The sequence below is a fragment of the Diaphorina citri genome, unplaced genomic scaffold (assembly GCF_000475195.1).
Source record: "Diaphorina citri unplaced genomic scaffold, Diaci psyllid genome assembly version 1.1 scaffold49, whole genome shotgun sequence".
Taxonomy (NCBI): domain Eukaryota; kingdom Metazoa; phylum Arthropoda; class Insecta; order Hemiptera; family Psyllidae; genus Diaphorina; species Diaphorina citri.
Window position 1 is genome coordinate 436650 of NW_007377486.1, and position 26438 is coordinate 463087.

General features: G+C 36.4%; 2 protein-coding genes and 3 long non-coding RNA genes across 5 annotated transcripts; 4 read left to right on the forward strand and 1 right to left on the reverse strand.

The window, feature by feature from the left end:
- The first annotated feature begins 748 nt into the window (after positions 1–748).
- On the forward strand, positions 749–4482 carry LOC103515553. The gene is made up of 4 exons (XM_026827971.1): positions 749–1266; positions 2699–3026; positions 3249–3530; positions 4241–4482. The coding sequence occupies exons 1-4, from the start codon at positions 928–930 to the stop codon at positions 4480–4482; spliced, it is 1191 nt and encodes a 396-aa protein (XP_026683772.1). The 5' UTR covers positions 749–927.
- Positions 4483–5115: 633 nt separating this feature from the next.
- LOC113469967 lies at positions 5116–9096 on the forward strand. Its single transcript, XR_003393217.1, has 2 exons — positions 5116–5177; positions 8648–9096. It is a non-coding gene; the product is annotated as an uncharacterized LOC113469967 (long non-coding RNA).
- A 1136-nt stretch (positions 9097–10232) lies between these two features.
- LOC113465354 lies at positions 10233–11305 on the reverse strand. Its single transcript, XR_003393212.1, has 3 exons — positions 11287–11305; positions 10901–10990; positions 10233–10370 (listed from the first exon to the last, which is right to left on the reverse strand). It is a non-coding gene; the product is annotated as an uncharacterized LOC113465354 (long non-coding RNA).
- Positions 11306–11870: 565 nt separating this feature from the next.
- On the forward strand, positions 11871–16314 carry LOC103515564 (extensin-like). The gene is made up of 3 exons (XM_008480503.3): positions 11871–12023; positions 12641–13037; positions 15989–16314. The coding sequence occupies exons 2-3, from the start codon at positions 12665–12667 to the stop codon at positions 16312–16314; spliced, it is 699 nt and encodes a 232-aa protein (XP_008478725.2). The 5' UTR covers positions 11871–12023; positions 12641–12664.
- Positions 16315–20113: 3799 nt separating this feature from the next.
- Positions 20114–22006, forward strand: LOC103515372. The gene is made up of 3 exons (XR_541698.3): positions 20114–20320; positions 21250–21362; positions 21950–22006. It is a non-coding gene; the product is annotated as an uncharacterized LOC103515372 (long non-coding RNA).
- Positions 22007–26438: the final 4432 nt, after the last annotated feature.

Below are 26438 nucleotides of genomic sequence, written 5' to 3' on the forward strand. Positions count from 1 at the left end.
CAATATGGAAAATACACCATCAACAGATTCGATTCATTAAGAACAACTAAACAATCTAATGTCTGATGCAACGTGTGATGGCGATGCGATGTTTAGATTGTTTAGTTCTACCATTAAATGTGGTCATTTTATACCGTTCGGAGCGAAATTTATTCTAAACAGATAAGGTTTGTTCTCGGAACGACTGGCTTTCTCCTATCCTAGGACCATAAGACCTCGGCGGTTACTGCCCCTTCTATCAAACCTCTTTCTTAAGCTTTAGTTCTGTTGACAAATTATTTCTACTTATATGTAAAATGACCACATTTAATGGTAGAACTAAACAATCTAAACATCGCATCGCCATCACACGTTGCATCAGACATTAGATTGTTAAGTTGTTCTTAATGAATCGAATCTGTTGATGGTGTATTTTCTATATTGACTTGAATTATCACGTTTCAGTTTTTACTTCTTACGGAAACTTGTTTTGTTCACTTTCTACATTAAATTCAATTTCGTACACACTTAAAGCCATACCATTTAATGGTAGAACTAAACAATCTAAACATCGCATCGCCATCACACGTTGTATCAGACATTAGATTGTTAAGTTGTTCTTAATGAATCGAATCTGTTGATGGTGTATTTTCCATATTGATTTGAGTCATCACGTTTCAGTTTTTACTTCTTACGGAAACTTGTTTTGTTCACTTCGCCCATCGTCGCTTCCTATAAATAGTTAAATAGCTACCTATAATTATGTATTCTGTAAACATTTAAACATAACAATTATATGTATATCTTTAAATCATCCTTTCTTGTTACTTGGAATATGTACTGTTTTCCACTCATACCATTTCACAGATGAGTTATTGGATCAAGTTTATAGAGCAGGGTTGAGGTCTGTCAAACACTAATCAACTCCAGTCCAGACAGACAGACAGAATGAGGAACCTAGAGTTTCGACCTCTGGATTTCATCTATGATCCCAACCACATCGTTTCGGATAAGTCAGACTATTGCTCTCATGCAGCCAGAGCTCTTCAACATGTATCCCAATACGCGGTACAACCTCAATATACCACCATGTTCAGTGACAATGACAAATACCATCGCAACCTGGTGGTGTTCCGGTCAACTATACTGCCGCATCATGTAAACGTATCCTGGACCAGCAAGAAGCAACAGATGATGCATGACAGAAAGCCGCGTGCACAAGGCAACATCGCGGCCGAAGCGTGCAAGTATTTTACGAGACCTAATGTAACTGACTTGAACCCGTTTGTAAGTATTGGTCTGATCGTACTAACACTAGAGGCGAACATTCGATTCGACTTGAATCATTAGATCATTTGTATAGTTTTAATTTAAATGATACCGGTAAATGCAGAAGCATTCAAAATTCAAAGGCTATTACATAGCATAAATACTGCACAATGAGCAAAAATATTCAATATAAAAATATTCAACATGTCAGAAGAACATTTAGATGCAATAGGTATACATTATTTTAGTTTTATAACAGAGGAATAAGAAGACTTCCAAAGCTGCAATGCAAACTTTGACTTTATTATGCAACTTTCCTCATTTGATTCGCATTTTGCTTGCACAGAAAGAATGACCTCTATCTTTTTTCTACTGACAGCAAAATGGTTTGGTCAAATGACAGCTGGTCAGTCATTTAGACCCTCTCCTATTAAATCTACCATTACGTGATTTCTTCTACTTATTCACTATATTATATTTTCGTGTCCAGTACTTATTCACTGAACTCCCATGATTACAACTGTTTCGAGCGGGGAAACAATTAGACAGTATCGTAAACAATTACTTGGTTCAAGTAGAATGAATGATTCGCTCATCCTAGCATAACACACACGATATGACCTTCACATAGCAAGTAAACATCAGAACATCTGTTACTGTCTAATTACACACATGTTGCATATGGGTATTCTGACATGAGGGTGCCTGTATAATATGAAATGGGTCGGTCAGACTTGCTATGTCAAGTACAAGTAACAATAGAAAGTGCGGCGGTCCTGATGCAGCCTAGAAGGCAAACTAGAAGGATGACGCTACAGTATCGTAAACAATTACTTGGTTCAAGTAGAATGAATGATTCGCTCATCCTAGCATAACACACACGATATGACCTTCACATAGCAAGTAAACATCAGAACATCTGTTACTGTCTAATTACACACATGTTGCATATGGGTATTCTGACATGAGGGTGCCTGTATAATATGAAATGGGTCAGACTTGCTATGTCAAGTACAAGTAACAATAGAAAGTGCGGCGGTCCTGATGCAGCCTAGAAGGCAAACTAGAAGGATGACGCTGACCATCCTGACCAAGAACCAGGAGTTTAGTCAATAGTAGACTTTACTCATTTAATGTCCCTGGATAACCCGCCCGAATCTAGGTGTAGGTAGATACTGTAATAGGACTGATGGCGTGCTTCTGACCTTATGACAATACTGACAGAACATTTCCTATTTTCAGACTAACATCAATAACATTGTAATGAGTCCGGTAACGCTGACCATCCTGACCAAGAACCAGGAGTTTAGTCAATAAAATTGTAGACTTTACTCATTTAATGTCCCTGGATAACCCGCCCGAATCTAGGTGTAGGTATAGTTACTGTAATAGGGCTGATGGCGTGCTTCTGACCTTATGACAATACTAACGGAACATTTCCTATTTTCAGACTAACATCAATAACATTGTAATGAGTCCGGTGAAAGATGAAGCAGCGGGGCATGAGAAATTCCCTCACCAGGGCCGGAAAACCTCTCAGAGTAAAACCCCTGGGCAGGTACGCAAGGCCGTACAAACAATATACAGGGAGAGTGAGGCACAAACCCACCCCTGGGCACCTGAGCCCCGGGGTCCCAATGTTAGAGATATCCCCTACACTTTGGATCTGGAGAAATGGGAGAATGGATTTCCTGTAACACAGAATGAACTGGACATGATCGAGCGAACCAAACTACGCCGCGTCTGTGAACAAGCCTTGAATTCAATGACCATGCTCAGTAAGTTTGAAAAACGTATGAACGAAATTTGAACAGAATATAACGTACCTAAGTTTGGTCTAGGATCTACTCGTAGATCTAGAAGCATGGTGATATTTATATGATGAGAATGATGAACTGGAAACAAAGAGAGTTGGTAGATACATAAGTAGATGCTTGAGTGAAATATTTAGCAGGAAAAGGACTTTACAATTTAACAGGAATAATGCATATTGTTTTCAGGCAACAAACAGAATCTGATCAAACAGATTGAGATCTATGAGTGGTTACAACGAGAAGATGATATTGAACTTATCTACAAACTGAGAGAAAAACTATCAAGGAAACAAAGCAATGTGTTTGTGTATTTGAATCAACTGAGAATGGAAGAACGAATGAACGCTATGATAAACAGGAAGAAGAAGGAGACGGAAAAGAAAATTGATAAAATTACAAAGAAAAGAGATCGGGAATTGAGAAAACTTACAGCCAAACAAAATGCTCTTCCCATTAATGATGTTGTTGGTGAGTTGTTGGTAAACCATCTGTTTACGTATGTATGTATGTATGTATAGTAGGTATTCGTCTACAATATTATGTTTACAGTCATTTTAATTAGTGTCATAGTAAATTTCTGATAGATCTTCTTTCTAATAAAGTGTCTTCCATGCGATAACGTGTCCCAGGTAAATTATACCGAACTATGATATTTGAATACCCATCTCAAAAGTAAAATTGCAAACATTTTTAATCAAGAAACCACTTGTCTTGATGCTTGTTTACAAATCACTAAGTATAGGTAGGTAAACGATTTCTAAACTTTCATTTTGTTCGTTTACAGATGTTTACAATGATTATACCTCTGAACTTTACGTGCGAAATCACAGCCAAACAAAATGCTCTTCCCATTAATGATGTTGTTGGTGAGTTGTTGGTAACCCATCTGTATACGTATGTGTATAGTAGGTATTTGTCTACAATATTATCAATGACTGTTTACAGTCATTTTGATTAGTGTCATAGTAAATTTCTGATAGATTTTCTTTCTAATAAAGTGTCTTCCATGCGATACCGTGTACTACCGAACTATGATATTTGAATACCCATCTCAAAAGTAAAATTGCAAACATTTTTATTTTTGCTTAATTATCAAGAAACCACTTGTCTTGATGCTTGTTTACAAATCACTATAGGTAGGTAAACGTTTTCTAAACTTTCATTTTATTCGTTTACAGATGTTTACAATGATTATACCTCTGAACTTTACGTGCGAAATCAAACAAAAGGTGCAAATCCAAAGTACAGAAGTCGAGTAAGAATGGGCATGACTCCACTGCAGATGCAAAGAGATCTAAGCCATGTAGAGCCAGGTGATACTTTACTGGAAACCCAGGACATTGAAGCAAAATTCAAACCCAAAACATTCTCCCTGTGTCCTCAGGAGAAGAAGTGGAATATGGAAACCTTATGTACATAATTATGTACCCTTCATAGTTTACTTTACTAGCTTGGGCTCAGCATCTGGGGGAGATTATTCCGCATAAAGTACGTTTCACTTAACATTTGGTAAAAAGCTATGGCACAAGATTAGAAAGGAAAAACCATAGATCATTTGAAATGGCAACTGACTATATGGGATCTGAAATTTGAATTAATCCATACGATTTTCATTTCAGGAAAACCAACATGATAGCTCCAATGGGGTTCCTACCGTCACTCAACAATCTAAAGGTAAGTAATAATAACTAGAAAAGAAAAACCATAGATCATTTGAAATGGCAACTGACTATATGGGATCTGAAATTTGAATTAATCAATACGATTTTCATTTCAGGAAAACCAACATGATAGCTCCAATGGGGTTCCTACCGTCACTCAACAATCTAAAGGTAAGCAATAATAACGTACATAATTATGTACCTAACATAGTTTACTTTACTAGCTTGGGCTCAGCATCTGGGGGAGATTATTCCGCATAAAGTACGTTTCACTTCACATTTGGTAAAAAGCTATGGCACATTCACAAGATTAGAAAGGAAAAACCATAGATCATTTGAAATGGCAACTGACTATATGGGATCTGAAATTTGAATTAATCAATACGATTTTCATTTCAGGAAAACCAACATGATAGCTCCAATGGGGTTCCTACCGTCACTCAACAATCTAAAGGTAAGCAATAATAACATATGAAATCCAACTATCTTACTTACATTTACCTGTCTACTCGCAATACATATGTACTGACCGCCCGCGCCCAGGGACCATAGACATGGCCGAAAACGGATTATTTGTTTTCCAATACTCAAGTTTTATTGAATCCCGGTTATTATGGACAGCAATTTAATAATAATAATCTATTGAACTTGATGACATCTTACTTACATTTACCTGTCTACTCGCAATACATATGTAGGTACTAACCGCCCGCGCCCAGGGACCATAGACATGGCCGAAAACTGATCATTTTTTGTTTTCCAATACTCAAGTTTTATTGAATCCCGGTTATTATGGACAGCAATTTAATAATAATCTATTGAACTTGATGAAGTTCACCGAGAGAACTTATACTCGGATCTATAGTCTTATGTTAAAGTGTTTGTTAACCTCTATTAATTATAAAATCCAACTATCTTACTTACATTTACCTGTCTACTCGCAATACATAATATGTAGGTACTAACCGCCCGCGCCCAGGGACCATAGACATGGCCGAAAACTGATTATTTGTTTTCCAATACTCAAGTTTTATTGAATCCCGGTTATTATGGACAGCAATTTAATAATAATAATCTATTGAACTTGATGAAGTTCACCGAGAGAACTTATACTCGGATCTATAGTCTTATGTTAAAGTGTTTGTTAACCTCTCAGCATGCTCGCGGACTACGGGCATCAACACTTAACATGAGATTATAGTACCGGGAGTTTTGCATATTATATTTATTAGCAATAAATGTACATACATATATGATCTCTTTTGAATTTTCGGTTATTGAAAATGAAAGGCCACTACATTATTATCATTATTGTAATCTTGCTTTGCTTTATTATGATCTCTTTTGAATTTTCGGTTATTGAAAATGAAAGGCCACTACATTATTATCATTATTGTAATCTTGCTTTGCTTTATAATATTTACTGCCTTGGTCTAACTGCTTTTGATTTTCTTCTCTACACTCCACGCCATATTGCTGTCTAAATCTTATTTGTCTGTATTTTCATATATCTTTGTCCAGGCAATGGTTCTGGTTTCCACAATGTGACACTTTGGTACAAACGACTTCGAGACTCAGACCTAGGTATGTGACCTACCTGACCCATACCGTACTAACACTACTTTGACCTCAAACTTGTACTTACCAATTCACATATGAAATTTGTCTCTTTTATTCTTACCTACACATTATCTAGTAGTATGTAGATAGGTCATTCACATATGAAATTTGTCTCTTTTATTCTTACCTACACATTATCTAGTAGTATGTAGATAGGTAGGTACTGATGGGAAAAAAGAACGGTGTTGTGGGATGATAATAAACTGACCAATCTGACGATACACAATACTAGTTATAGTTAGTACAAGTATTGATGTAATCTGTTCCGAAGATATTCAAGAGCAGAGAGCAACATAAACATACTCGGACGACTATAAAGTCCTTTGCTTCTACTTTGAATGTTCAATGCAAATACGAACAACGGGTTTATTTAATTAAAGGTCCTGTTATAGTTAGTACAAGTATTGATGTAATCTGTTCCGAAGCGAAGATATTCAAGAGCAGAGTGCAACATACTCGGACGACTATAAAGTCCTTTGCTTCTACTTTGAATGTTCAATGCAAATACGAACAACGGGTTTATTTAATTAAAGGTCCATTATAAAGTTAAACGCACAAGAGAGGTTGAGGTATGTACAATGCAAGGCACTGCAGAGCTTTGTTCATAATTTGCAATACAACGCATAAAATAGAGAACAAGAGTACAACCTATTAATAGTTTATTAGGAAAGGTTATGCTTTAACAAGAAATTATTACAAGACTTTTATACAAAACATTAAAAACAAGTGGTGTAGAGAGTGGAGTAAAATATTTCATTGCCTAAGTAAAGGATAGAAGGAGGAAGGTACAATGGGTGAATGAAATGCAAATTACGACACTGACCAAACAAAACAGGAAAAGGGCGAGAACAACTTTGATTTTCAGAGTGCGAGGTTAAAGAGTTCAACTTTGATTCATTTCAAATTCAAACATTTCCTCTAAATAACATCGGCACTGATTTTTTTTCTTTCCAAGTTGTTCAACATGAAGTAGAGCTGCCTTGTTATTTCTATATTGAATCATGACTGTGTTCTTGGTTCCCAGGTGAGACGATATCAGCGGTATTGGACTTCCTGGCCAAGGAGCTACTTTCCAAGTTGTTCAACATGAAGTAGAGCTGCTTTGTTATTTCTATATTGAATCATGACTGTGTTCTTGGTTCCCAGGTGTCTTTCCAAGTTGTTCAACATGAAGTAGAGCTGCTTTGTTATTTCTATATTGAATCATGACTGTGTTCTTGGTTCCCAGGTGGAAGTTGGTACTTTATTAATCGATATAATTACTATCCTTATTGAAATATGTACAATTGTTTTACATCTACTTACCAGTTAAAAATCTTACACACTCATAACTTAAAATACTTAGAAACTTATTGCTGTAGCTTCAAATATATATTATGTACTTACATTCATAATATTGAGCTCAATGTGGTAGCTGGGTTCCAAACTCAAAAGTGGGTTTAGACATGAATATGTAACATGAGTATGTTTCATGATATAATATTGTACCTATGCGTGCATAAAATTAAACTCATTGCTTCATTTGAAGATCTTGATTATCCACTTATACACTTCAATACATTTTATATTAATGTCTATTGGTCTGGTTAAAGATCATTGCACTTCTCCTTGCAATGTTCAGAGGGCATTATAGTTTACACGAAACTAAGTATTGACCCGCGAGACATGAGTTGTGTCGTCTAAACACTCTAAATCCAGCTTGAGGTCCGGTGTTACCAATCATAGTTACTCCGGTTACAACGTGGATGTTTGACGGTTTTACCTCTGCCTCTGTTACTTAATGGTGTCTATCTTTGATTCTTTAAATCAAGTCATTAACCTTTTCAGCAGGTTTCCCATATTATAGTTTACACGAAACTAAGTATTGACCCGCGAGACATGAGTTGTGTCGTCTAAACACTCTAAATTCAGCTTGAGGTCCGGTGTTACCAATCATAGTTACTCCGGTTACAACGTGGATGTTTGACGGTTTTACCTCTGCCTCTGTTACTTAATGCTCAGCTTGGTAAGACCGGTACTTGACTGACACACGTAACACCTATGAAATAATACTTCTTTACACCTGTCCGACTGTTATCCAATACCGTGGTTCTTAGATTGTTTGTTAAAACCTTTGCTTGAAGCAATCCGGTTGGCTAATCTTAATCCATAGAGTAAAATCAACCAATGCAAATGATTCATCTTCAATTCAAGTTCAGTCTAAGAAGTGTTGGATACATACATCTGTTGGGCAGATGTGAATCAGTGTTCTACCTTTACGTATACTTCGCGTTGCTTAACATAATGCAATATTAACCCTTTCAGCTCGTCCATCTAAACCACCCCCGCCCCCCCGCACTCACTCTCTGACTGATGTACTGGACTCGCAGGACTATGAGAATGTCACGTTTCAACCGCCTACTAACCCGCTGTCTGCTTTATCAACTCCATCTCCCTCTCCTTCCCCTCTCTCTACCTCCTCCCCTCATCCCAAGCCTGCCCGCCCACCCCCTCCAAAGTCTGCCGAGTATTTGAAACGTCAGGCATCTGCTACTACTAATGAGTCAAGTCAGACCTCTAACGTGCCTGATCAGACTGCACCCTCTAGTACTAACGAGCCTGGGGACCTCCCTACAAACATCTTAGGTTAGTGTTGCCATCCTCCTCTTCATTGACCCTTGCTATGCCACTACTCACTAGGTATAGGTAGAATATTACAGGAGCTTACGACTTCTACTGTTTCATTCTTAGCATGTTGCCAAACTCACCAGGGATCCTGGCAATTAAATATTGACCTTTGATTTTATTAATACCAAGTACCAAGACAATACATATTATTAAATAGTATTGGTTTTAGAAGGTAGAAGTATTCCTCAAAGTCCTTATCAATCAAAATGCGTCAAATTAAGGAAGTAATTGGATTTTTTATTATTTGAAGTCTAATCTCTAGTAAATTCTAACCATAAACCTTAATCAGCATGCTTGCATTCAATCGTTCTGTATTCACTGGATAAGATACTAACATTAACTCCATAGTGTGTAAATACCACATCCACTAATCTCTTGTTTATTAACTTACACCTCCCAACCAACCTGATTTTACATCTGTTGATAATTCCTGTGATAATAATTATTGTAGTAACTATGTATTTTAATATATGTGTTCTTAATTTATGTGCGTTAGAATACACGCAAGAAAATGAATTAATTCTGGGTGCTTTAATTTGATTGTGATTCACTGATACTGATTCAGAATTTTAATGTGATAATTTTATTGGTTTACGCTTGCTTTTATTCATTTCAAATTAATTGTTAGGATCTAATACAATATTTGGATAGCTTTTATGATTTGTTGCAGTCTTATAGAATATTACAGGAGCTTACGACTTCTACTGTTTCATTCTTAGCATGTTGCCAAACTCACCAGGGATCCTGGCAATTAAATATTGACCTTTGAAGTACAAATACATATTATTAAATAGTATTGGTTTTAGAAGGTAGAAGTATTCCTCAAAGTCCTTATCAATCAAAATGCGTCAAATTAAGGAAGTAATTGGATTTTTTATTATTTGAAGTCTAATCTCTAGTAAATTCTAACCATAAACCTTAATCAGCATGCTTGCATTCAATCGTTCTGTATTCACTGGATACGATACTAACATTAACTCCATAGTGTGTAAATACCACATCCACTAATCTCTTGTTTATTAACTTACACCTCCCAACCAACCTGATTTTAATACATCAACTAATTATCACCTACATACAAACTTTCAATGATAATCCTGAAAAATAATAAAAATTGTCCCCGTTTCATACTCTATGATTATTCCCTAAGGCTATATCCAATTATCCACCCTTATCCTTACCCCAGTCAGGTCTTGTAGAATAACCCGTGCTGGTTTGAATGGCACCTCCACACCTCCTTCCAGTCGTTGGTTCTCTTCCCATTTGAGTATGTTCTCCACGTGACTTTTCTTCACTTGAAACTCATCGCAATTCCTCACTGCAGACTCCAACAGAACTCGGATTGAAAACGGCAGCTTATCTGGAAGAAAATAAAATAAAATAGGTCATTTAGTCTGGCTGGGGGACGTTCAACAGGGAGTAGACCAGCTTAGTCTGGCTGGGGGACTTTAAACAGTATACCAGCCTAACTTTCCCACTTTCCCTCACTAAAGAAATAGCAAAGGTTGAGTGCAAAGGGCATCCACTCATAAAATTTGTAGCCAAAACCAAATGTCAGCCCAAAGCAATCACCCGGCAAAGGTTGAGTGCAAAGGGCATCCAAAAATTTGTAAAATTTGTAGCTAAAACCAAATGTCAGCCCAAAGCAATCACCCTAATTAGGGCTGATTGAGAGGCTAACAAAAAACGCCGACCGCGTCTGTAGTCTGTATACAGGAAAAGGCGAAGAAGAAGATTTAGGTAATTTAATTACATTTGAGTATTAGTTACCCCAGGGGGGAGGGGGGGAAGCACAGTGGCTAAAATAAATGGTAAATGCAGCAATGCCAAGTGTACACATCTTATGCTTTCATTTAAAACAATAAGTAGATATAAATTCATTAAACTCACCATAGCTTTGACCTAGGCCGGGCAGATCATAGTAATTGTATGTCTTCTCACCAATGTTCAAAGTCTTCTTCAGATGCTCATATGGATTCTCTGTGAATTATCAAGTCAAAATAAACAACATTGAAAGGAAGAAGTAATAGAGGCATTTTGAATCTTACAGGTAGGTAGGTAAATGATTGGTACAGGTAATCAGTTTTTATTATTTCAAAAGTAAAGGAAGAAGTAATAGAGGCATTTTGAATCTTACAGGTAGGTAGGTAAATGATTGGTACAGGTAATCAGTTTTTATTATTTCAAAAGTACATTGGAGGTGAGCAAACTGTACCTACCCCCTTAGTTACCTACTCATGTTGGGCATAAAATAAATAAACTAGGCAACTACTTACATAAGTTAACAAGAAAAGTGAGAAAGCATTGAGAATAAACAATGTGCAGTTAAAAGTTCAACATTCAATTTTAAGGAAGCCATGATAACTTCACTTCCTTATACGTTGATTAAAAGTTTCTATTTGCAGTCAAAGTTCATTCAATCAAAATTCATTATCAGTTTGATACTGACACAGAGTGTTTAGCACTCAGAGTAATGTGCAAAGACCGACCTAAAATTCCGTCAAGATTGTTTAGTCCAAAGTGATATGAAAAACATGGTTCCAGATAAATGTTTGCTGTGGAAGGTGTAGCTAGAAGTGTTTTAATTGTGTGATAATTTCCATAATTTTGTTTCAGTGTCAGCTTTTGGTGTTGCCACCCAATTTGTGAAATCAGGTTTGTACAATAATTACACTAGCTACTTTGTTATACCTACATGAAGAACCAATTGTTTTGGGATTAGTACCTTATACCTTATTATAAATATTTAAGTAGGTAAATCTGATTAGGTAGGTAGATATGGGAATTTCCATCAATGTGAATTTACACCTAATGTTTTTTTTTTTTTTTTTTTTTTTTTTTTTGGTACCTATTTAAATTCAGTCAATCGGAACTTCAAGATCATCAGAATCAGACCTATGTCAACTTCAATGATGCTATTGACAGGTTGAATGGATTGGAAGAAAAGTTCAATCCCATCTACAACTATTCCAGATCTAGGAGTAACAGTTATGACGAAAACTTCTCAGATAGCGTAAGTTTATTTCTTTCACTCTTTGAATGATAATAGTCGAGTCACCTATGTAGTTACAGTAGAACCCCGATTTTATGAACCTCGGTTATATGAACTCCGAGCTTTTTATTTATTTTTTACTCCAAAATCGGATTTTTTCCCTCGAAAATCGAACAAAAATTTCCGATTTTTTATTTGAACCTCACAGAAATTGTAAGCCATAATGCTCATATGAACATATTTTGTCCCGAACCTCGGTAATGTGAACTCGAAAATCCCAGCTTTTTATTTATTTTTTACTCCAAAATCGGATTTTTTTCCTCGAAAATCGAACAAAAATTTCCGATTTTTTATTTGAACCTCACAGAAATTGTAAGCCATAATGCTCATATGAACATATTTTGTCCTTATAGTTACATAAAGGACAAAAAATCAATAAATAAGCATTTGTTGTCGAAAACTTGCCATGTTTCCTCTGTTTTCTAATGTAACCCCGATTATATGAACTACCCTTGGTCCCAATTAGTTCATAAAATCGGGGTTCTACTGTACTTAGTAGCTAAATTTGTCAACAAATAATAAGTAAAAGTTCCTGTTTTCATGTTATAATGAAGTTAATGTTATTCTATCTCCTACAGGTACACAGTAGATGTGAAACTCCTATGGAACGCACCAAGCGACAAGCACCCAAACCTCCCCCCACCCCGCCTCCTAGTAGTGGAGGGAAGGGGAAACCTCTTGCCAAGCCGCCACTGGTCTATCCTAAGCCTGACCCGGACATGATCACCCCTCCACCGAGGAAAAGCTCCTCCACTGATTGTTTGGCTGAGAAGTACGCTGGATCGGATAAGCTGGCTAAGAAGATCGGATCTAGTACAGCAGCCACACGTATGAGGCATACATTGAAGAAATTCCTAAGACTAGGCAAGGAGGATGTGGACTTTAGTGCTGCAGTAACATCACCCGCCCCTCGGCCTAGACCTCAAATCATACATCCCATTGATTATAATAAACCTGGGGTAGAGGTGTTAAGAAGTGGAACTGTATTGAAAACATTATGATAGCGAGTTGGTTGAGCGTTCTGTTCTGTTTTGTTTTAAATACGCTTTTAGATGTATACAGGTAAAACAGACTGCTCTTTTTCTTCGTTCAGCGTATTATAGTATCTTTTGACATTCTCACTGTTTCACCTCTTCGCGTATTTTGTAACGATGAAACATCTACATTGAATCTAATGGTCTGTGCCAAAGCATGCCCATCTCGTAGCATGTCTCGTTCACTCATTATGGTGCGTTTCCACTCACTTCATTTATGGAAACAGATCATACCCACCGGCAAATGCCGAGTGAGTGGAAACACACCATTAGATGAGTGAGATGAGACTCTTGTACTTCAGTATTTGCAGTTTATTTCTACTGGAAGACTGCTCTTTTTCTTCGTTCAGCGTATTATAGTATCTTTTGACATTCTCACTGTTTCACCGCTTCGCGTATTTTGTAACGATGAAACATCCACATTGAATCTAATGGTCTGTGCCATAGCATGCCCATCTCGTAGCATGTCTCATTCACTCATTATGGTGCGTTTCCACTCACTTCATTTATGGAAACAGATCATACCCATCGGCAAATGCCGAGTGAGTGGAAACACACCATTAGAGTGAGATGAGAGACAACCATGAGGCTCTAGCCCAAGTACTAGAACAGGTATGTACACAGGATTGAATTGACAACCATGAGGCTCTAGCCCAAGTACTAGATTCCACTCACTTCATTTATGGAAACAGATCATACCCATCGGCAAATGCCGAGTGAGTGGAAACACACCATTAGATGAGTGAGATGAGACTCTTGTACTTCAGTATTTACAGTTTATTTCTACTGGATTCTCCCTAACTTCCAACCCCCTCTGCTTTCACTCTAGAATCCTCACTTCAGTATTTGCAGTTTATTTCTACTGGATTCTCCCTAACTTCCAAACCCCTCTGCTTTCACTCTAGAATCCTCACTTCAGTATTTACAGTTTATTTCTACTGGATTCTCCCTAACTTCCAAACCCCTCTGCTTTCACTCTAGAATCCTCACTTCAGTATTTACAGTTTATTTCTACTGGATTCTCCCTAACTTCCAAACCCCTCTGCTTTCACTCTAGAATCCTCACTTCAGTATTTACAGTTTATTTCTACTGGATTCTCCCTAACTTCCAAACCCCTCTGCTTTCACTCTAGAATCCTCACTTCAGTATTTACAGTTTATTTCTACTGGATTCTCCCTAACTTCCAAACCCCTCTGCTTTCACTCTAGAATCCTCACTTCAGTATTTACAGTTTATTTCTACTGGATTCTCCCTAACTTCCAAACCCCTCTGCTTTCACTCTAGAATCCTCACTTCAGTATTTACAGTTTATTTCTACTGGATTCTCCCTAACTTCCAAACCCCTCTGCTTTCACTCTAGAATCCTCACTTCAGTATTTACAGTTTATTTCTACTGGATTCTCCCTAACTTCCAAACCCCTCTGCTTTCACTCTAGAATCCTCACTTCAGTATTTACAGTTTATTTCTACTGGATTCTCCCTAACTTCCAAACCCCTCTGCTTTCACTCTAGAATCCTCACTTCAGTATTTACAGTTTATTTCTACTGGATTCTCCCTAACTTCCAAACCCCTCTGCTTTCACTCTAGAATCCTCACTTCAGTATTTACAGTTTATTTCTACTGGAAATTCACATATGGAATTTGTCTCTTTTATTCTTACCTACACATTATCTAGTAGTATGTAGATAGGTAGGTACTGATGGGAAAAAAGAACTGGAAAGATAGATGTTAGACGAGTGTATTGTAGTATGTAGATAGGTAGGTACTGATGGGAAAAAAGAACTGGAAAGATAGATGTTAGACGAGTGTATTCTTTGAATAAGTTATCCGCTGTACTCTACTAGATGATAGTACCTACTTACTTTCTTTATGATTTCTAAATTAACTATTTATAACCTACTGCACATTTTGACTTAAGTATAAAATTACAACTCTCAGACCTGATTGCTTTTGCTTTCTTCAAATACTGAAAGATGTATTTAGACAACACAACCATACTCGCGAGTCAAGTAATGAATTGTTTGACAACATAGCTGGGGAACACAAGTTTGAAGTGGAAAATAAGGAGTGCACGACAGTGCGCCCGGCCAAGTTCCAGTAAGCACACTTATTTAAGTGTCTATCTTTGATTCTTTACACTAAGTCATTAACCTTTTCAGCAGGTTTCCCATATATGTGTAGTTTACACGAAACTAAGTATTGACCCGCGAGACATGAGTTGTGTCGTCTAAACACTCTAAATCCAGCTTAAGGTCCGGTGTTACCAATCATAGTTACTCCGGTTACAAAGTGGATGTTTGACGGTTTTACCTCTGCCTCTGTTAATGCTCAGCTTGGTAAGACCGGTACTTGACTGACACACGTAACACCTATGAAATAATACTTCTTTACACCTGTCCGACTGTTATCCTACTTGACTGACACACGTAACGTAACACCTATGAAATAATACTTCTTTACACCTGTCCGACTGTTATCCAATACCGTGGTTCTTAGATTGTTTGTTAAAACCTTTGCTTGAAGCAATCCGGTTGGCTAATCTTAATCCATAGAGTAAAATCAACCAATCCAAATGATTCATCTTCAATTCAAGTTCAGTCTAAGAAGTGTTGGATACCTACATACATCTGTTGGGCAGATGTGAATCAGTGTTCTTCGCGTTGCTTAACATAATGCAATACAATACCGTGCTTCTTAGATTGTTTGTTAAAACCTTTGCTTGAAGCAATCCGGTTGGCTAATCTTAATCCATAGAGTAAAATCAATCCAAATGATTCATCTTCAATTCAAGTTCAGTCTAGAAGTGTTGGATACCTACATACATCTGTTGGGCAGATGTGAATCAGTGTTCTTCGCGTTGCTTAACATAATGCAATATTAACCCTTTCAGCTCGTCCATCTAAACCACCCCCGCCCCCCCGCACTCACTCTCTGACTGATGTACTGGACTCGCAGGACTATGAGAATGTCACGTTTCAACCGCCTACTAAACCGCTGTCTGCTTTATCAACTCCATCTCCCTCTCCTTCCCCTCTCTCTACCTCCTCCCCTCATACCAAGCCTGCCCGCCCACCCCCTCCCAAGTCTGCCGAGTATTTGAAACGTCAGGCATCTGCTACTACTAATGAGTCAAGTCAGACCTCTAACGTGCCTGATCAGACTGCACCCTCTAGTACTAACGAGCCTGGGGACCTCCCTACAAACATCTTAGGTTAGTGTTGCCATCCTCCTCTTCATTGACCCTTGCTATGCCACTACTCACTAGGTATAGTGAAGGTTTAGAATATTACAGGAGCTTACGACTTCTACTGTTTCATTCTTAGCATGTTGCCAAACTCACCAGGGATCCTGGCAATTAAATATTGACCTTTGAAGTACAAATACATATTATTAAATAGTATTGGTTTTAGAAGGTAGAAGTATTCCTCAAAGTCCTTATCAATCAAAATGCGTCAAATTAAGGAAGTAATTGGATTTTTTATTATTTGAAGTCTAATCTCTAGTAAATTCTAACCATAAACCTTAATCAGCATGCTTGCATTCAATCGTTCTGTATTCACTGGATAAGATACTAACATTAACTCCATAGTGTGTAAATACCACATCCACTAATCTCTTGTTTATTAACTTACACCTCCCAACCAACCTGATTTTACATCTGTTGATAATTCCTGTGATAATAATTATTGTAGTAACTATGTATTTTAATATATATGTTCTTAATTTATGTGCGTTAGAATACACGCAAGAATGAATTAATTCTGGGTGCTTTAATTTGATTGTGATTCACTGATACTGATTCAGAATTTTAATGTGATAATTTTATTAGTTTACGCTTGCTTTTATTCATTTCAAATTAATTGTTAGGATCTAATACAATATTTGGATAGCTTTTATGATTTGTTGCAGTCTTATATCAGAATTTTAATGTGATAATTTTATTAGTTTACGCTTGCTTTTCTTCATTTCAAATTAATTGTTAGGATCTGAAGGGTAATAATACAATATTTGGATAGCTTTTATGATTTGTTGCAGTCTTATATGTAGTTTAGCTGAAAATTTGGAACCTGGTACGTGTACAATGTACATCGAAAAATAATAGAAAGTAAAAAAGTTCGGCAATGGAATAAGTGGAATAACATTACCTCAATTTGTACACATAATATTTCATCGAAAAATAATAGAAAGTAAAAAAGTTCGGCAATGGAATAAGTGGAATAACATTACCTCAATTTGTACACATAATATTTCAAGCCCTGTATGTGTGAATAAATAACTTGCAATAAATTTATGATACTGTACCCATTATTATATTATCACATAAATGTAAATGAACCTAGGTACATAATATTCATTATTCATTGTGTTTAAATTATCCCTGTGGAATATGTATGTATATCTAGTTATTATCCCTTATACATACCCGATGGAAGTTGATTATTGAAATAATTATTATATTGTACCTAAACCTGTTTCATGTTTAAATATTTTGTTGCAATAAATCATCATTTGAAAATAATGATCTGTTAAAAATTTAAATGAGCGAGTATTTGGAATTCTTTGACTTTATATGTATGGACATACCTATAGTATTTATCTAGCTAGAGTCAAAGCAAAGTATTTAGTCTCAAACTGTGGGTAGGTACACTGTATAAGTAGTCAATGTCATTTGCAAAAGAGACATCACATAATATTAGGTATAAATACCTACTAAATTTATTAGGTGTGTTGTTAGATGAAGTTTTGTACCTATAGCTGTAGTTTGGTAGAAGATTAATATTTAATTGCCTATTTACTTTATTTTTTCCCCTACTAAATTCGTTAGGTGTGTTGTTAGATGAAGTTTTGTACCTATAGCTGTAGTTTGGTAGAAGATTAATATTTAATTGCCTATTTACTTTATTTTTTTAAATTTGTTAGGTGTGTTGTTAGATGAAGTTTTGTACCTATAGCTGTAGTTTGGTAGAAGATTAATATTTAATTGCCTATTTACTTTATTTTTTCCTAGTCTTGTTCTTTGAGTGGTGAATGAAGTTCACTCATAATATTGGTGTGAGTTTGCACGTATTTAACTGAAGGGTGGACGTTTGTGTGTTTCGGTAAACACATATTGATCTTCCAAACATATATTATATTGAACCTATCTCACTGAATATGTCTATTTATCTTCTTTTCCCATTGATTTTTTTCTTTGTTTCCAGATCTTGTGTATGTTTGATGAAAATCTCTACTGTCTAACTCTCTCTCTCGCAAAGTTTTTCTCCATTCTTTCAACCTAAAGCATCTCAATAATAATGATAAATATGTTTGTAAATATGTTTTTCCAACTCTTCTTAACTTTCTGTGTATAAATATTATAACACCAATAAATAAAATAATTACAAGTGTGTTAAACACAAACTGATTTTGTGCAGTGTAAATAAATATGTAAACCACAACTCGGTGATTGGCTCTTCTTCATTCTAACTTAGCCATGACATATGTTATATCCACATGTATTCTACATATAACATAGCCAGGACCTATCCATTCATGGATTTCCCAAAGTGTGACTAACAGCTCAATGTAAATATCATGCTAGAGGTGTGAAGGGAGAATCTATGAGGACCTCTGTATCACACTAATAGGTATGTATTGTATAACATAGCCAGGATCTATCCATTCATGGATTTCCCAAAGGGTGACTAACAGCTCAATGTAAATATCATGCTAGAGGTGTGAAGGGAGAATCTATGAGGACCTCTGTATCACACTAATAGGTATGTATTTATCGAACCTGCATAATACTCGTATAGCTTTTACACAGTGTTTTCAACCTTCAGTTACTATTTTCTATCCACCTTTGACGCCCCCAAATTTTTTGGTGTGGGTTCCTAGTTCATATAGTATACACATATATTGTGAAATAAATAAATAAAAGTGTATCATGTATTAACATTATGATAGCGAGTTGGTTGAGCGTTCTGTTCTGTTTTGTTTTAAGTCGTTGAACCTGCATAATATAGCTTTTACACAGTGTTTTCAACCTTCAGTTACTATTTTCTATCCACCCCCAAATGAATCATCTACAGTCGTTCATTCTTCAAAACATTCAAACATTAACTCGTATGAATGCTATATCACCCATGTATGGGTGATATGGCATTCTTGACCAAGTGCCTGGCCAGGGGGATATAGGCCAAGTGCCTGGCCAGCAGGAGATAATAAATACTTCAATACCCTCCTAGATTATCTTCCATGCTAGTCATCTTGTAAAATGCGGGTGTATGAATGTTTTCCAGCAATTTTATCAGCCATATGCCAGTCTTTTAAAATCAATGTATCATATTAAACATTTCGTCCCTTATGCACCTATGTATGTAATTAATGATTTCTGTTTCAGGGGACTCAATGATTATTGAGAAGAATAAGATGTCTTCTCCAGCATCCAACACCTGCCCTCGCCATTATATCCTACAATAGAATCCCTGTACAAGATTGATATTAGGAATCCATTGAACTTTTTGCCCGACTTGTCCAAGATTCATTTGCAGACCTACCTACCTACCTGAATGAATCCCAGCCAAATATCAGGGTGACAACCAAGTATGAAAGTTGTTCTAGACTCGGACATTCAAGTTGCGTTGGTATGTATTGAAATGGAGTTTAGTGATCAATCAATTGCTGTTTGGTTAGGTGAGGCATATAATAAAGTGTAGCTATTCTATTATTTGGTGTGGGTTCCTAGTTCATATAGTATACATATATATTGTGAAATAAATAAATAAAAGTGTATCATGACTGTATTGACACCCATGTATGGGTGATATGGCATTCTTGGCCAAGTGCCTGGCCAGGGGGATATAGGCCAAGTGCCTGGCCAGCAGGAGATAATAAATACTTCAATACCCTCCTAGATTATCTTCCATTTAAACCGAGGTTGTGAAGTTTTTGAAGGTGTGAAGTCTACCTAAAAACGTTGCCAGATTTTTATTTACAATTTGGATTAAAATATTCTAATCAAGTAATCAGCTGTTGTAGCACTTTATTCGAAATTTCGAACGAAAACGCAAATTTTGAGACTGATATTTGATTGAAAATTAAATAAATTTAATTATTTTCAATATTAAATGATTAGACTGACGACAATGTGATTAAGCTGATAAGGACACACTCAGTACTCAGTGTTTCTGTAGCCTTTGCCAGTACAAGGAGTTTCATGTATTTCCTTTCAAAAGCCAAGGTAAGAAAAGACATCACCCCAAGTCACAGCAACAGGATACCTTTGTGGACATTTGAAAATCTCTGAACCCATTGAGCGAATTTTACTTCGAGTACCCACTTCTTTTTATTTTCTTCATATTCTTCTCTCTATGATTTCCTAAAGACTTTCATGTGTTAGGTAATTATTGTAAATTACCTAGGTAAGGATCTATTTGTTCAATTCACAACCTATCATAAATTTAAATAAGTTTAAATAACAATAGGTACTTCTGAGATAAGAAAACTGAAAAACTATATTACTTAATCACATTGTGTAATATGGAACTCTCTGTAGTGTATTGTGGAACAAAAGTTTTATCAGTACATATCCCCCTATTTATTTATCAACATTCTGTTGTCGCTTGATACCTATCTCCCTGTAAGGAGGTAGGTATTTCACATTATCTTTGTTTGGTAGGTACTTACCGACAATTTCAAACTAGTGCTAATTTCTTTGTTTTTGAAAGTACTCAAATAAGTAATCTTTAAAGCTTGGTTTTGTATCCTGATTTTATTTGGAACTGTTCAGTCTGTTTACCCTTGTATAAGGTACCTTGTTGGTAAGTAGCTGATTGATTCTAGGAGAAAATTAAGCATTGCGTGTACTTGGTTTTTAACCGTTGGATCAGTGAACTGAAGAAACATTCCTTTGTGTTGAAATTGTGACAAGTGAAACTTTAGAACTTGATTTGCTTGTTCAAATAAGTAAATATTTCAATGTTTTATTCCCTGGTGCTCCTGTGTTGTCCCAGCATAAATTGGGGTGTATTGTGTGGTGAGTCTCTAAGTCCAGCTGATGAGGGATATATCTAGGTACTTCATAGGTAGTAGGTACCACCTTACCTAATCATTTAATCTGCATTCTAATTACTGTTATTACTCACTATAAATGTTCAATATTCATTTCAGATTACTCACAAGTTCATGGTGAATAACTGTGTGCTAATTCTCCCAAGGGAGTGTTTGCTCCCTTCCGTTTTGAGTTTGTGCTTGCACAGAAAATGAGCTCTGTGGATAGAAAGGTAAAGTATAGAAAGTAAAACATATCGCTAAATTATATCAAGTTCTTTTTGTCACTTTTAGATTAGTTTATTTGATATTTGCTTGACAAAGAGTTTCCATTTAATTTGAACTTTTTTCCACTAAACATTAAAAAATTTGCATCATCTGAAATTAGGTCTGACCCCCTATATACCTAATGACCCTTAGAAACAAGGTACCTATAGCTGTTACATCACTTGTTTTGACAGTTGCTCTACTTATGTGTTGTCTTATCATTTGATCATACAGGGTACCTACCTGTATTAATTGCAAACACAAATCACTATATTTGAGTAGGTCAACTACATGTATAGGTGAATTCTCTTTAGGAGTTAGCTATTCATCTTGTACCAAAGTCAGAATTTTGGATTGAGTTTGTATTTTTTGGGTCACTAGAAAGCTTCTGGCCAAGAAAACTGATTTTTCCATTTTTAATATTATTCTTCAGCCAAGAAAGACCCATTTTATCTTGTCCTTAGGATATGGGACATATTAAATGACCTTAACATTATTTTGTTTTGATCAATAGGATTTTATCTAAATTCTGTCTCTGTTTCTTTTCTTGCAGTTAACCACATTTGAAATGGTAATCTCTAGTCTTGTAGCAGGTGGTATTGCAGGGGCACTTCTTCATAAGTACATTGGGGGTGAGCAAACTATACCTACCCCCTTAGTTACCTACTCATGTTGGGCATAAAATAAATAAACTAGATGACTACTTACATAAGTTAACAAGAAAAGTGAGAAAGCATTGAGAATAAACAATGTGCAGTTAAAAGTTCAACATTCAATTTTAAGGAAGACACAATGTTACCATGAAGAACGTTATTTTTACATTTCGGCAACGTTGCATTCCAAGCTACAAAAAAACGAACCCTAGATGTTGTGTTTTAGAAGAAATTTAAGTTCACTTTGAAAAATTCTTGCAATACCTAACCATTATTTTGTGAGCTAGCTTTCTTGATTTCTCTATTGTTCTTTCATCATTTTTTGTAAATAAAATGTTGTGTAGATTTTTTTTAAAGAAACTATTGAAATAAATTGTTTTCTTATATTAATGCTTGTGTTGGTCTTCCCAATAGATCAACTATCTGATGAGGAAAACCCCAAGTACGTAATATAATTATGCTTTGACGCGGAGAGGGAGAGGGGGAGAGAGAGAGGGAGGGCGAGGAAGAGATAAAGAAAGGGTAGATTGTACGTTGATGAAAATAGAAAACATGAGAAAGATAGTACAGGGAGATAGATAGAAGCTATCTCTCTCTCTCTCTCTCTCTCTCTCTTCCCAAATGTAATATAATTATGCTTTGACGCGGAGAGGGAGAGGGGGAGAGAGAGAGAGGGGAAGAGAGGGAGAGAGAGGAAGAGATAAAGAAAGGGTAGTTTGTACGTTGATGAAAATAGAAAACATGAGAAAGATAGTACAGGGAGATAGATAGAAGCTATCTCTCTCTCTCTCTCTCTCTCTCTCTCATGGAAACATTTTGGAGCCTTTGGGAATTCTGCTCCATTTTAGTTTTCTTCCTTAAACGAAACCCTTTGTTTACTTCTCTCTCTTCCTCTCTCTCTCCCTCCCATTCCCTCTTTGTACGGTTAGAAATCACAGAAGTGTACTTTTTGCACAGAGAAAGAGTGAGAGAAAGAAAAAGGGAGAGAGAAAGAGAGATTGCCCCAGGAATCTTATAAAAAAGTCAAGGGTTGTTTGTTTGAATTATCTTTTTTTCTATCTCCTCCCTTCCTCTCTTTCCTTCCCTCTCTCCCCCCTTCTCTCTTTTTCCCTCCCTCTCCTCTCTCATTCTGAAAGGAATTATTAACCAAAAAACCATAGGTATGTACTACAGCTTAACACCTCTGTGTCATCTAAAAACAGTCTCCTACTAAACTCCACCCACCCCCACTAAAATTACAGAGAAGATAATTTAGCTTAAAAAAAGAATCTTGTCCAAAAATTACATGGTAAAGTTCGGCAACAACTCAACTCTATTAGGGACATAAAAATGAAAGTTACTGGTCCCCTAACAGCCTCACTTCCCCTACTCCTACATTATCCCTTCCCCTTCTCTCTACCTCCTACTACTACCTCCCTCAGGAGACATATTGTTACCAAACTTTGGCTACCTCTCCAAATTTTGCTGCGAAAATTAAATAATTTATTTATCTCTTCGTGTTTGTGAAACTCTAGGATGTGGATAATTCTCTTTCTTTATCTTCTGTGAGAGATGGCGTCTCTCACATTCTTTCCTTTATTTCTCTCACACTTTTTCTTCGTCTACATCTCTCACACTTTTGTCTCGCTGGAGGACGTAAAACTGAGACAAAACCAGCCCTGTCAAGCCACAGACAATAACACTGGCTCTTTTGAGGGTACCTGAATGGGACTATGGTCAAGTCCGTCTCAGGAAGTAGGGTACAACGACATAATTATGTACCTGAATATCCCTCATCAGACCCCTACAATTTAGGGGCCCTGAACTAGCTCTCTGGCCTTGATGACACCTCTTGGTATCCTCTCAATGGGATAGTAATAGTAGATGAACTCACAGATTTTCTCTGGAATAAACCTGAGTGTGCAGACTCTTTAGAGGTGCTACAGGTGAATTTTAGAGAAACTGGGGAGTTTGAAATTTCCCAGTGAGGGCACTTCTAGGTTACATCAAGGCCTTGGGATAACAGACCTATCAAACCCCTCATTAGACCCCTTCAGTTCGGGGGCCCCAAGTAGCTCTCTGGCCTAGGCACCTCTTGGTATCCTCTTAATGGGATAGTATATGGACTCACAGCATTTCTCTGGAATAAACCTGAGTATGCCTAATGTAGCAGTCGAGTTAGGCAACGTTGCGCCTGGTTACTGTTTGAATGGGTGACAACTGCGCTGTGCTAAATAGGTTCCACTATTGTTTTGTTTCTATCTACTTTCAGAAATGAGCGATGCCCCCTATCACCAATACATGAACCTGGTGTTTGGTGCCATAGCCGGTATGTTAGGACAAACCTCTTCTTATCCTCTGGACATTGTCAGGCGGCGAATGCAGACCTCTAGCATCACCAAGAAACGGGCTGACACTATTCTAGGAGTACTCAGGGATATTTATAGGTAAGTTACGACTCACCCCAACCCCCTCTGCTTTCACTCTAGAATCCTCAGCCTCAGTCTATGCTACATCCACCTCAGTACCTCCGGTAAAACCACAACGAACTGTTTTGCTGCGAAAATTAAAAAATTTATTTATCTCTTCGTGTTTGTGAAACTCTAGGATGTGGATAATTCTCTTTCTTTATCTTCTGTGAGAGATGACGTCTCTCACATTCTTTCCTTTATTTCTCTCACACTTTTTCTTCGTCTTCATCTCTCACACTTTTGTCTCGCTGGAGGACGTAAAACTGAGACAAAACCAGCCCTGTCAAGCCACAGACAATAACACTGGCTCTTTTCGTATTTATCTAGCTAGAATCAAAGCAAAGTATTTAGTCTCAAACTGTGGGTAGGTACATTGTATAAGTAGTCAATGTCATTTGCAAAAGAGACATCACATAATATTGGGATACCTTTGTGGACATTTGAAAATCTCTGAACCCATTGAGCGAATTTTACTTCGAGTACCTACCCACTTCTTTTCATTTTCTTCTTTCTATGATTACCTAAAAACTTTCATGTGTTAGGTAATTATTGTAAATTACCTAGTTAAGGATCTATTTGTTCAATTCACAACCTATCATAAATTTAAATAAGTTGACAATACTTCTGAGATAAGAAAACTGAAAAACTATATTAGGTACTTAATCACATTGTGTAATATGGAACTCTCTGTAGTGTATTATGGAACAAAAGTTTTATCAGTACATATCCCCCTATTTACTTATTTATCAACATTCTGTTGTCACTTGATACCTATCTCCCTGTAAGGAGGTAGGTATTTCACATTATCTTTGTTTGGTAGGTACTTACCGACAATTTCAAACTAGTGCTAATTTCTTTGTTTTTGAAAGTACTCAAATAAGTAATCTTTAAAGCTTGGTTTTGTATCCTGATTTTATTTGGAACTGTTCAGTCTGTTTACCCTTGTATAAGGTACTGTGGTAAGTAGGTAGCTGATAGATTCTAGGAGAAAATTAAGCATTGTGTGTACTTGGTTTTTAACCAGTGGATCAGTGAACTGAAGAAACATTCCTTTGTGTTGAAATTGTGACAAGTGAAACTTTAGAACTTCATTGACTTGTTAAAATAAGTAAATATTTCAATGTGTTATTCCCTGGTGCTCCTGTGTTGTCCCAGCATAAATTGGGGTGTATTGTGTGGTGAGTCTCTAAGTCCAGCTGATGAGGGATATATCTTAGAATGTTCAAGTGGTGCAAATGCATTTGCAGCAAGCTTCACTATTCATGTTCTACTCTCCGCTTAGATACTTTTAGGGATGTTGGGATATATGGAAAACAGATATATTTATATCGATATATTTTCCCGATATATCGATATATTTTCCCGATATATCGATATATGAAAAAAAAAAAAACTAAATGTTAATCCGTCGATAGTCGACAGTTCAATAAGAATATCATAAGAAGATTGATAAGTGAACATTGGTAAATGTTCTTATCAAAAGAACATAAGAACAATAAGTTCTTATCAATAAGAACATTTACCAAAAATCAACATCCCTAAATATTTTGCGTAAATTACCTACCCACACATGGTTGTTCTTCAAGCATTTGAATTTTCTCATTGTTTTCATTTTAAGCTATTAATCATCGTTACAGTCTTCCATAGTTTAAAATCGGTCTGCTTTTTCGTGACTTGGAATCCTCTGTGCTGGAAATATGCATGAGGGGAAGATATGTTGCCAATTTCGCACAATGTTACCATGAAGAACGTTATTTTTACATTTCGGCAACGTTGCATTCCAAGCTACAAAAAAACAAACCCTAGATGTTGTGTTTTAGAATAAGAAATTTAAGTTCACTTTGAAAAATTCTTGCAGTACCTAACCATTATTTTGTGAGCTAGCTTTCTTGATTTCTCTATTGTTCTTTCATCATTTTTTGTAAATAAAATGTTGTGT